Below are 13,633 nucleotides of genomic sequence, written 5' to 3'. Positions count from 1 at the left end.
GGTACTTGAAGCTTATAGACAGAAATTTAGGTCATATAAGAAATATGATTTATGAACATATGTAGAACTTGCTAGATAAATTGAAGATTTATTTGATAAGTGGCCAACGTCAAAGAATGTAGATAAACATTTTGATAAATTAAGACAACTGAGATTGCTAGAACTGTTCAAACAGTGTGTTCACTTTGATTTAAAGACTCATTTAGATGACAAAGATGTAGAATTATTACAAGGTGCAGCTATTGCATCTGATAATTATAGCTTGACACGTAAGAAAACTTTCAAGAGTTCAAATTCTAGTGGCCATAATTTTGATGGTAGTTTGAAATATCAAAGATCTGAAAACAATGTTGAGGTATTTCCCAAGGTAAACTTCAGTCAAGTCCAGTTAGGCTAGTCCTAAGGAGAATTCTTTTAATAAAAAGTCTATGTCTTGTGGTTATTGTACAAAGCCAGGTCATATGATTTCAGAATGTTTTAAATACAAGAGACGAAGAGAACGAGATAAAAAAAGCCAACCCCACTGGCTGTACAACATTTATCAATTGAGAGACAGGTTTCTAAGTAATATGGAGGATTATAAGCCCTTTATGTCAGAGGGATTTGTTTCACTTGTTAAAGATTCTACTCCCATACCAATTCGTATTTTAAGGGACACAGGTGCTTCTCTGACTTTGTTGTTTGAAGGTGTTTTGCTTTTGTCTGAGAACACTTCTGTTGGTGCTTCTGCGTTGTTGCAGGGTGTAGAGTTAGGTGGTTCAAATGTTCCCCTCCATCATACTAATCCGAAATCAGATTTGATTACTGTGCCTGTTGTCATTGGTGTTCGTCCAAGTGTACCTTTTGAAGGTGTTTTAATGTTATTAGGAAATGCCTAAGCAAGACAAAAGATGGTTGTTGAACCAATTGGTACTTGTAATCCTGAAGATACTGATTCGACAGAAGATACAGACTTGTATCCTGCTTGTGTTGTTTTGTGTTGTTACCAGAGCTAAGGCAAAGAAAGAACAAGATAACACAAATTTTAAATTGCAGTCAGAATTAGCTTTAATAGATCTTTCTTATACTTTCTTTGGCAATATAGAAAGCATATATAAGAATGAAAAAGAATCTAAAAAGACAGTTTCAAATCGGCTACTTCCTCTCTTACTAGAAAGCAGCTCATCGAGGAACAGTTCAGGGACCCTGAACTCTTGGAACTCCGAGAAAACAATCTACTGTCTGAAGAGGCTTGCAAGGTTCCAGATTGTAATTATCTAAATGAAGGAGTACTGATGACCACCCAATGTAACCCTTGATGAAGAGTGGAGAGTGGTACACCAGAGAGTAGTGCCACGGGTCTACAGGCACAATATTATAAAGCTGGCCCATGATACCCCTCTGGCAGGTCATCTTGGTTTAAAGAAGACTTATGTGAAGATCTTGCAACATTTTTACTGGCCAGGACTTAACAAAGAAGTTGCAGCATTTTGAAAGTCCTGCCATGAATGTCAGATGTTTGGTAAACCTATGGCTATTTCAGCTTTTGAAGAACCGATTAGTCGAGTTATCATTGACTGTGTTGGGTCACTTCCAAAGACTAAATCTGGTAATTCCTATTTACCTACCATGATATGCGCCTCGACTCGTTTTCCAGAAGCCATTCTATTGAGGAACATCAAGACCCAAGCCATAGTGAAGGCTTTTGTAAAGTTCTTTACCTTATTTGGATTACCAAAGTCTATTCAGTCAGATCAGGTTCTAAATTTATGTCCAAGTTGTTCAATAAGTTGCCCATGAACTTGGAATAAGACAATTCAAGTCAAGTGCCTACCATCCTGAACGTTTTCATTAGACATTGAAGACTATGATAAGGGTATTTTATCTTCAGTTGGAGAGAGATTGGGACGATGGTGTTAATTTTATGCTCTTTGCTGCTAGAGAGGCTGTTCAGGAGTCGCTTGGTTTCAGTCCTTTTGAATTGGTTTTCGGACATTCAGTTAGTGAATCGTTAAAACTAGTTAATGAAAAATGGCTGAGTGAACACACTGACTTAAATATTTTAGATTATGTATCTAACATTAAAGACTTGTTAGCTCGGAATAATTTGAAAACTTCAAAGTAAAAAAGTGGTATGACAAAAATGCTAGGAACAGAGTTTTCAAACCAGGTGATAAGGTACTTGTTGTTTTACCAAAGCCTGGTCATCCATTACAAGCTAGGTACTGTGGACCATATGAAATAGATAGTAAGATCAATTATCTAAATTATGTTGTCAAAACACCAGGTAGGCATCAAAATACTAGAGTGTGTCATGGTAATCTATCTAATAATTGCAAACAAATTTCCACTTTAGCCACAATTGTACCTGAAATTACTACTCATGACAAGGCAGCTTCAGAGGAAAATTAGTGTAAAGAGTTCAAACAGCATGTAAAATTGAACAATTCAGACATTTTGACCAATTTAGATTCAAAATTAGTACATCTGAATTTTGATCAAAGAGAAGAAATTAAAACTTTGATACATTCTTACAAAAATTATTCCTAGATGTACCTAACAAAATAGTTGCTACCATGATGTTGATGTTGCTCAAGCTGCTCCTAAAAACATCATTTTTACAGGGTCAATCCTTTAAAACAGCATCATCACAGGCTCAATCTTTAAAGCTAGAAGTCATGATGAAAATGACATTATTGAGCCGAGTAACAATGAATGGAGCTCTCCATGCCTACTGGTTCCTAAACCTGATAATACCTTCCGCTTTGTCACAGACTTTCAAAATCTCACTTATATCATATTCCTAGAACAGACGAATGCATTGATAGAATCAGTAATGCAAAATTTGTCAGTAAATTTGACTTGTTAAAAGATTATTGACAAGTTCCATTGACAACCAGAGCTCGTGAGGTATTTGCTTTTGTTACACCAGATGGCTTGTTTCAATACAAAGTTATGCCTTTTGGAATGAAAAATGCACCAGCAACATTTCAGAGAATGATCAATAATGTTATGAAAGATCTGGATTATTGTTATGCTTACATTGATGATTTAATTTTATGTAGTTATAGCTTTTAGTCACTTTTTATCAGTAGTCCAGTCTTAAACACTCCTGATTATAAAAAAAACTTATCAAACTTGCTGTCGATGCTAGTGATGTTGGAGTAGGAGATGTGCTCTACCAGGAGATCCCTGATCTAGTTGACAAACCAATAGCATATTTTACATTATATATTATTCTATAAGAATTTTGATAAACATCAGAAAAAATCTACTTCAATTGAAAAAGAATGTTTTGCAATCTTGTCAGTTTTACAGTATTTTGATGTTTATTCAAGTTTCACTAGACATTCAATTTTGGTTTTAACGGATCATAATCTCCTAACACTCCTAAATAGAATGAGCAATGAAAATCAGAGACTGACGAGATACAGTTTGTTTTTACAAGAATACGACATTGTAATTAAACTTATCAAAGGCAAAGACAATGTTGTACCTGATGCATTATCAAGGTCTTGAATTAATATTTTATTTTACATGTATATAGTGATTGTTGTATGTTTTAAAGTTTTAATTGCATTCAAACTTTCTTTTAAGGGGGATGTGTTAGGATGCTGTATGTATGTATTAATTGTAATGTTGGTGTGCCTGATCTGTTTGACCTTAATCGCTAAATATTGAAATGGCACATGCGTAAACATCTTATTTCAATAATATAATTTTCTAGAATATGTAGCCAAACAAGTATTATTTATCTGACTCATTAATGACTAACTGTTTTCTAAATTGTTCTAGAACTTTCTTAGTATTTCTAGATTTTTATATTTTATATAAATACTGGATATATGAAAAGGAAAATAAATCAAATTGACTGATGAATGACTGAATGCTGTTTTGTGATTACATTCTTTTGTCAAAACTAGACTTCTGAGGACACCTTTGCAGATTGGATTATGTGCTTTAAATTATTCTGTGCTGGACTTATACTATATAAATTAACTTTGGGGTTCCTGCTATATAACAGAATTCAAAAGTTGACATCAAAATTTGGACGGATTAGCAAACTTTCCAGACTGTATATTGATAAGTAACTTTTATAATTATAATTACTGTACCTGTAACACATAACTTATGTAGTTCAATTAAAATTATAGAAATTGTAATTTGACTCTTGTTGGTTGAATCTTTCTAAGAGGTTATTTTTGACCTTGACAGTTTTGTTGGACCAGTATAAATGTGAATTCTGAATATTCCACGTCAGTTTTATTTCAGCAATGTTAACTTAATGTCAATGTAATTAACTATATGAGCAATAAACAACTTATTTCAAATTTTGAAATGAATTGAAGTCATCAAATCTAGTTGGTGATTTGTTTGCATATATGTAGCATGTTTTCAATGGATTTATATATATTACATTTTACTGGATGCAAATTCTTCAATCTTGAATTAAATGCTTTAAATGGTAAAATGAACAAATAAAGATACCAGTGATTCCATGCTTTCTGTCATGTCCATGACCAATGACACATTTGGACCAAAAGAGTTGAGTAATAGAAATAAAACATCACTTATAATGACCTGTATTTCATAGAGGGTCAGTTATACATACGATAAGAACTGCAATGACAATATCTTCACACTGAAAAGAATTTAAGACTTCTTACAGCAAAAGTAATCAAAGAAACCAAGGTTCTAGCGTTAATCAAACGAATGTAATCAAAGGACAAAGACCAGACATGGAAAACAGGCTTATACAACAAAGGACATAAAGAAGTAAAATAATACAAAGAAATAAAAGCCAATGAGCAACTTGGACTCAACTAAAACCTGGGAGCATTAACCAGGTGCACCGGTAGGGTAGACATTCTCTGCTTATTTAGAAACATCCGCCGAGTTGCTCATAAAAGTCAAGTCCATGGTAGATAAGTTAGTATTTAAAACATAACCCATACAAAACAAATGTAAGGGAATACAGGTCATAATGCATGATGATAAGAAAACTAATACAACCATCATCATTATTCAAATGAAGGATGGTGATCATTCTTGTACACGTTTCAAAGTTCAATGCTTTATCAATTATATGAAACTGCTGTATATAAATACTACTTTTTCTGTATTTAAAGCTATTATTATAATCTTATGCTTTACTGATTTCAGGAAGCAATTCATCTTTTTCAACAAAGAAAGATTCTACATTATCATTTCCATCCGGTATTGGAATAGGAATTGCAGTTGCTTTCATCATCATTATCACAATATTCACTGTTTTTTGTCGGGTAAAACGGAAAACGAATAAACCAACTAGTACGTATTTTAATTTAACTTAATCATTAATGTATTCAGATATATGTACACATTTGACGTTAGTATACAATAATGCGAGATTTAATATCAAATTGATGCCTTTAATAAATGACATTAACATAAATGTTAAGTAATTCAACATAAACAAGTGTTGATATTGTTACAAAAATCTACTTTATTAATATGTATTTAAAAAATATAATCTTGCAATAACTCAGTAAGTACTTAGAGTTTGTTGTTTATTTGATTGTTTGTGTGTAAATTCTGTGTGTGTGTGTGTGTCTTTGTTTTGTTTTGGTTTGTTTGTCTTTTTTTATTTTTTGGAAGCAAACTTCAAGATAGGTATGTAATGCATATGTAGATTAAGTCTTGTGTGAGAAATGTGTTCGTTCTTTTATCAGTTATGAATAAATATGATTGTGATCATCTTTTTGTTAATAGAACAAAACAACATTTACGAACAAAGCACACATATGAATGGGTGAGTTCTGTCATGAATTTAGGTAACACATCAAACGGTTTCTATAAATGATTGGAAATATAAAACGAATAAGGACATCATTTTTTTTTATGAAATCAAAGCACTACATATATACATTATCATCAATAATATTGAATACAACAAATATGGCTGTTTAATAAAATTCATCAAATTCAATAAAAACTTGAATTATGATCGGCTGAATTAATTTTAAAACAAGAAAAAAGACAACTGTTTAATGAAACTAAACGTCAATAATTCAATTAAAACAATCTTGACACGGGGATTTCCAGGTATTCCGAATCTCTAAATGGCCCTCAAGTTCTCCCCTATCGGAAAATTCTACACAATCCTGTATAAACCGCTTTTTATTCATTCAAGGCCATTTCGAGGACCCAATATGCATAATATTGTCGAATTTTATTTGTAAACCGATATCAGATAGGTACATGTAGTTTATCTTTTTTATACAAACACAAGTTATTTAAGTTTGAGGTTCTTAAAAGATTTTAGTTCTGGTTTTGTCGAACCTTAAACCTTTTTATTGATGTGTTTGTATTTACTTCACGTATTATAAAATCAGCACGTGATATAACTTTTTTATAAATATACCATTTAATTAAAAAGGAAATTTCACGTTAAGAAGCGCTTATAATTTGCTTTTATTATTTTCCTGTTTTTCAGTAACGGAAACATTTATAATGAGCTAAATGATATTTCGAAAAAAGTAATATTATATATGATTTATCATATTTACAACATAAAAGAGCATCAGTATGTCCAGATATCTGATATGAAAACTAGTTCTGTTTGTTTTGTTTTGTTTTTTTACCTCATTCGATTTCGATATAAATAATAGGATAACCATATGTATTTATTCTTTGTTATATCAAAAGCAATTGGTAAATCATATTGTCTGCAATTTTCAAAAGTGGACGTTTTGTGTAAACACTTCCAAAAATGTAGTAGAAACTTATTTTTAGATGTATATAAAGATCGGCCAGACAGTACGGGGTAAGTTAGTAATCAAATAATGAAGGCTAATAACAAAAGTTACCTTTCTATTAAAATCTATGCAGTAATCAAAGGGAATAGTCAAAAATGAGAGTCCGTATAACCATCGGCTATATCAGGGAAAGTTTAAAATCCACCTCATTATTGTTTTCCACTAGTCTATTGAAGATTTGAATTTTCAGGTACATTTATTTGATTACGTTCTATTAAAAACAGAAATAGTGGTTTAATAAACAAGTAAACAACAGTATAAATATTGTTTGTTTGTTTGTTGGGGTTTAACGTCCGAGGAGCAATATTTCAGCTATATTCAGAAAATGAACATGAAATGGATGATAAAATGAACATGAAATGAAAAAAGGATGGGTCACAAGGATAATAGGGTCGAAAAGTTTTCATTGCCACTGGAAAAAGGGGGATGGGTAAGGTCGGGCAATTTAGCCTCCTGTGGCGGAGCGCAAAGGTTCCTACTCCTATCGAATACCACACCAGTGTTCTTTAGCGTGCGAGGAACGTGGTATCTTTCCCAACACGGTGCACCACTATGGTTTGCGGTCAGGTTTTCCGTATTATATCATGACAATCCCAGCATGTAACACGCCAGGGGTACCCCATTCCACCACCTGGGGCACACATCCCAGTTGCTCTGTGGGCAGAGCGCCTAGCCCCCGGCTAGGTTTCTGAGCACTATTTAGTCGCCTTATACGACAGGCTTAGCGCTGCTGCAGGCCTATTGTTTTAACATCCGGACAGTATAAATATAAAGCGTACTGTATAAAACGGGGAACGCACATGGAGTGGATCAGGAACAGGAATTTGAAAACTTTATTTCAGACAGTATTTGTACCTGCATCAGTTTGTTTTAAATTAGGATTTAAGTTACTGTTTTATTGATGGGATTGTTTATGATTATCTTTATGGTATGAGAAATATTGTGTATTAGGTGGAGGCGATACGACGCTCTGATATAATGCTTAATTTTCACAGTTGTTTTGTGTCATGTATTTAATGTTTAGTCATATGATAATAATTTGCAAATTGCACTACATTATGTAGTAGCAAATGTTTGTGACTTCAATTAAATCGTATAAAGAGATATGACAAAATACATTTTTTTTTCTAATTTGACCTTTCATAGAAACCTCCCTAAAGTATTTATTTTATGAATTTCAGACAAAATGAATACGACAACTTTGGAGACAATGATCAAGAATTGTCTACTTTGAACACCGAACGCAACAAAAAAAAGAAGGTATTTATGTTCATAGGAATTGAAATAACAAATTAATCTCAAATGAATACATCAAAGTATGAGTTACATTGCACATAAGAATCCTGCATACAGATCTGCATGGTCAATGCTTAACAGGGTGTAGTATATTTTATCATAGGATATTCCAATACATTTACAATGTAATTTTTCTGTAAAAAGTCTTTCTTTAACTTTTAAGATTCCTTAGTAATTGTTTGCATATATTTGATGATCGTTTAAAATTGTCACGTCTTCTATTTCTTTTTTTTTTATAGGGGAAGCGACAACTAGTGCTAATTACATGAATATGAAAATATGAAGATAATATAGATATCCGGGAAATAAGTTTCTAATTCATATTAAACTCTAATAATGATATCGAATATCTAAAGTTAGCCCTGGGTCGACATATAGCTTAACAACCCATTTTACACAATAATTTACTCACAACAGTGCAGGAGGTACACCGCACCTAAACTAGTTCTATAGAATAAAAGGAACTAATACATATGTTTGGCAAAATAAACGATATTGTTAGCAATATCTTCAGTGTTAATGTGTAATCGATCTTATTTACTTCGTTACATTATATATATAGATCGATTTTGTTTCTTGTTTTTATTCATCATGTTTTTTTCTATATCCTCGAGATTCGTTTGAACCTTATTCAGAAATTACTTGTATAGTTCACACTGTATTTCAATCCATAGTTCGAAAAAAGCATGGCCTAAAAAATGATAATTGACATATACATGCTGTTTCCTGTATCTTATCCCTGTTTACTACAAGGATATTTTGATGTGGCTCAGTGCGTACTTGCATCACAATTAGTTGTTTACATTGTATATTATGTTTTATTGCTGACGTATATTCACGAAATATAATCAATTAATTATGTGGAAAGGACCTTTGTTAGTTGGTATAACTTATACCCAATCCAATTGCCTGTACGTTTTAGCAATGCAATATGTTAAAACTTTAAACTAAACATTTTGTAATTCTGAAAACGTCGGTGTATACATAGGTTCGATTAATGAAATACTCATTTATTTATGTGTTGTCACATTTATATTACTTGCTGTGGTTTAATGACTACATGTGATTATTTTGTATCTACGTCTTGTAGTAACGTCTTTAAGTTATGTTGTTTAGTTCTTATGTTCTGTCATGTCGTCTTTCCGTTCTTTCATTTTGTTTTTAAGTTTTGTTAATTCTTATTTAAGTTCTGTCCTTTTTATAATAACGTTATTTCAACTTATATTTACGTTATGTGGATTTATCTTTACGTGCAGCTGAACAAGCACAGGACGCTTACCCTACCGTTGCGCCTGGTCCATGCTTCCAGTTTTTAGTGGAGTCCGAGTTGCTTATTTACTTGTGTTACTTTGTATGTATTATTTTGGTCAAAGGACGTTCTATGTTTGTATGTCTGTTTTTCACGTCTGGTCTTTGTCCCGAAATATTACATTCTTTTGATTTCGGCTAGAATCTTTGTATCCTTCATTACATTTTAAATGCATTCTCCCTAATCTTTACGTTGAGTGATTTTTTATTTACGTTATGCAAGCAATATCTAACGATGAACCGAAACATTTCTGTGCGCATCATTTTTTATTATCGCATTCATTTTATTATCGAAGACATACTGTGACTCACACCAAAGACGTCTAGAATCTTACAAGGTGTAAAATTTTCCTGCATAGAAACAATCTTTCATTTGTGAACAACAAGGAACTGTATCCGAACATTTACGAAATAATGAAAATTTTACTTACAATGCCTCCGACAACAGCAACAACATAATGCTCATTTAGCAATCTTAAACGCGCGACAACACATCTTTGGTCGAAAATGGGGCAAGAAATACTGCCTTCTATCGCATATCTGAATGATTGATTTAAAAATTTAACCTAGTCGATAATGTTATTGTCTTGGCAGTAATACTTTGTACGTGTAATCTACGTGATAATAAGGATCTAATATACGAAGAAATGAATACATATCTTTTTAATGTGAATCGAGTAAGGAAAGAGTTTAGATTTCAATTTCGTTCACAATATGATAATAGGATACATGCAACATAAACATGCAGGTTACCCGCAATTCATATACATCCACAACGATCTGCTCTATCTTATCTTAATATTTCAATCAAAAAGTTGTCAGCATAGACCTGTAATTACAGGTCTCTGTTTGCTTCGTCTTCCTGAATAATATGCATATAATTTTCTAGAATACCCTGAAATTTTGCAATTATTGACAAAATATAAACAGGAAATTTAAACTAACTAGTCTTAAGATTACTTTTGTGTTGAAATAGAAGCATTCCAAAACCCATACATCTCTGAGCTTCCCGGGAAACATCCCCCTGGTTCCCCAATATACAATATTCTTAAACGAAATTGAACAAATTATACAAATAAATCTATTTCTTAAAAACATTATACATCGTTGTTTTTCCAAAAAAGATGGTACACCTAGATACAAATATATAATTCTTGGTAGAGATTCCTCATACTTTGTAAGAAATAATTCCAAATCATCTTCCAAATATACAGAGGAAGATGTTTACCAAATGCTGGAATTTTTAATCGACAACATATTTGTCCAGTGTGGTGGACGTGTTTTTTAACAAATGGTCGGCATTCCAATGGGAACAAATTGTGCTCCTTTACTAGCTGACCTATTCCTTCACTCTTATGAGGCTGACTTTATAGCTGATCTGATCAGAAAAATAGAATATTGTTTGGCTAGATCCTTCAATCTCAGTTTCCGCTATATAGATGACGTATTATCTTTAAACAATCCTAATTTCGGGGATTTGATACATTGCATCTACCCAAAAGAACTTGAGATAAAAGATACTACAGACACTGTGAAGTCAGCCTCACATCTTGACCTACACTTAGAAATCGATGGTAAAGGAAAACTATTGACCAAACTTTACGACAAACGTGATGACTTTTCATTCAGAATTGTCAAATTTCCTTTCATCTGTGGAAACATCCCTTCGGCTCCTGTGTATGGAGTGTTCATATCACAACTCATACGTTATGCCAGAGCTTGCCGATACTACACAGACTTTTTGTATCGCGCTAGAACTGTAACAAATAGGCTTCTGGAACAGGGTTATATTGCTACAAGATTGAAGTCATCACTACAGAAGTTTCATTGTCGTCATCATGAACTCGTGGATCGTTACGGTGTATGTTTTGTATGTCTGTTTTCCATGTTGGATCTTTGTCCCTGGATTACATTCTTTTGATTACCGCTATAACCTAGGTTCCCTTGATTACTTTTTGACCTGTCCGTCCGTTACTCCATCTTCAGTTTTCCGGACTTTTTTTTGGAACGCTTGGAAATATTAGCATGATGTTTGGTATATAAGTTCACCAAGATAAGATACAGGTCAAGTTTAACTTTCGTTCCGCTCCGATGATTTTAAATAACAGTTTTTCAGACTTTTTATCTAAACGCTTGCAGATTGTGACATGATATAAGTTACAGCTCAAGTGTATGTTTTCTTTCGCTACGATTGTATTAATTTCGGATTAGTTAAATTTCAAAAAATCACACAAATTTACTTGAGTATCCAACATTGGGACACGTGGGGTATATGAGCACGCTCACTAAGGTTCTTTGATTTTTTTAAAATTTTCTCTGCTATCGCAGTTTTGTTATATGAGGAAAAGTAAAAACTTACATTTATAACTGCATTAAAGAACATATGTTTTTTTTATGTAGCAAGTTAATTGTTGCACATTGTTTTTCAAATGCAAATCTTGTCAAGATAAACAAAATGTTTGGTACAATATTCCTTAGCACTCATTGGCATTCAAATTCAGCATTTAAGGTGAATGTTATACATCAAATTTTAATAAAATTACACCGTCAACAAACAGAGTTTGGGAGTATAAAAACATGTTGGTATCACTCCGTCTGTCTGTCTGTCCACATTTGTTACAAGTGCAATTCCTCCTAAATCACTCAAGGGATTCCAATGAAACTTTATAGATATGTTGGAATATGTAGATATGCATGGAGAAATATAGTTACTGATAGCGAACTCCAAAGGGAGATAAAAATATATTATTCTTCGGTCTTTAGGGATTACAATATTTGTCCACTAAAGATTAAATTTTAGAAGCTCGTGGGTTAAATCTAAAATTTAACTTCCTCAAATGGAGAAATCTTGTAATCACTGAGAGCATTGGAGGAGAATCTGTATATCCCATAAAATCAGTAGATATCTCCAAAATGTAAAAATTGTAAGCGCAATTCCTCTAAAATCACTCAAGGGATTTTTATGAAACTGTATATGATGGTTGAACATCATATTTTGATATTTGTGTATGAAGATAGTCTCTGTCAGGGAACTCAAAAGGGAGATAATTCAACTAAAAGGTTTTGCAAGATTATAAGACACCTTTTCATTCGCAGATGTTTTTTTAAGATTCAAAATGCAGTGCATATATTAAGAGTATTTCATTTGAACCAGATGGAAAAAGAATCCCACTGCAATTTCTCAATTCTTTTCTGTCCACGGTGTATGACAATCCTGTGACAAAGAATCATGAGAACCTAATTACAGCTAGCAAAAGAACAGATCATAAATATGTAACAAAAGCAAAGCAGTGCCTTAGTGCTGTGATGAAAACAATTTGTCCTGTTGTTAAATTGTTAAATAAGTTGTTAGATTATATAAACCAACAAGACAGGGAATCAGATAGAAGATTTGAGGAACTCTCAAAGAGGCTGATGAAAACAGTTACATGTGGATTGTGCAGAGACAATTTCCATCTATTGTAGCTGTAATGAAGTTGATTCCTGGTTTGACATCATATCGATACAATGTTGTAAAGCATCCTGGATAACAGTAGAGTCAAGATTCCAGTACCATCTACTACCAAGTTCAGACAATCAATTGATCCAGTAATGGTTAAAATTTCATGGACTTCATCACTTCTTCCAATATTATTTCAATTTAAGAAAATAGGGGGTAAATGGTGCAAAAATCAGCATTGCTTAATTGGACTGAAAAGGTACACATATTTTAAATATTTCCCCCCATTCTTTATATTGATATTGAATAATGGTAAATTATACTAAAGTATTAAAGGCAATTGGTCAGTGGTTTGAAACGAGACGTAATGTAAAGTTTACTAAAGATGTATATCGTCAAGGTATTTTACTGCTCAAATAGAAAAGTATTGTTGTAGTGTAACAAGCTAAATACCCCATTACAGGCATAAATGGCACAAAAAATGACAGACTTGAAAACTAATTTGTTTATTATTAATTAGGTACATTTTTAGATTTCTTTTTTTTTTTTTTTGGAAAATTATATAGAAGTATTTTCAATTCAAAACTTACTTTGTATAATGCTCATAAAAGCTGCTTAAGACTATATGTACTTCCAAAAAATATTTGTGGAGAGTTAAAGAACTAGGTACAATAAGACCCATATTTGACCCCCCCAAATTAGATATTTGATATGAAGGTTTTTTTCTGTTTAGAAGGTGAAATGAAATATTTAGTATGTTTATTTTACATTTTCAAGCATATTATTTATTAATGATTGAACATATGTCATAATT

At 32.4% G+C, this 13,633-nt stretch overlaps 1 protein-coding gene and 1 pseudogene across 6 annotated transcripts in view; both read left to right on the top strand.

Moving 5' to 3' along the window:
- The window catches only part of LOC148613931 (nephrin-like), a 34,236-nt gene extending 21,739 nt beyond the window's left edge, over positions 1-12,497 (top strand). Inside the window, exons 9-14 of one of the 6 annotated variants that reach the window (XM_088587641.1) lie at positions 5,143-5,289; positions 5,731-5,770; positions 6,455-6,498; positions 6,754-6,784; positions 7,958-8,036; positions 8,312-12,497. In XM_088587641.1, coding sequence (XP_088443767.1) covers positions 5,143-5,289; positions 5,731-5,770; positions 6,455-6,498; positions 6,754-6,784; positions 7,958-8,036; positions 8,312-8,341 — 371 coding nt within the window. In that variant the 3' untranslated portion in view covers positions 8,342-12,497. The remainder of the gene's footprint in view (positions 1-5,142; positions 5,290-5,730; positions 5,771-6,454; positions 6,499-6,753; positions 6,785-7,957; positions 8,037-8,311) is intronic. The other 5 variants (XR_015923511.1, XM_088587643.1, XM_088587642.1 and 2 more) reach the window with 5 other exon arrangements.
- On the top strand, positions 8,931-13,333 carry LOC148613930 (uncharacterized; annotated as a pseudogene).
- Positions 13,334-13,633: the final 300 nt, after the last annotated feature.

The sequence above is a fragment of the Perna viridis genome, chromosome 6, assembly GCF_037379345.1.
Source record: "Perna viridis isolate PV_CMFRI_1.1 ecotype Kerala chromosome 6, ASM3737934v1, whole genome shotgun sequence".
Taxonomy (NCBI): Eukaryota; Metazoa; Mollusca; class Bivalvia; order Mytilida; family Mytilidae; genus Perna; species Perna viridis.
The sequence above is the reverse complement of the archived record's forward strand: the minus strand, read 5'-3'. Positions and strand labels throughout refer to the sequence as shown.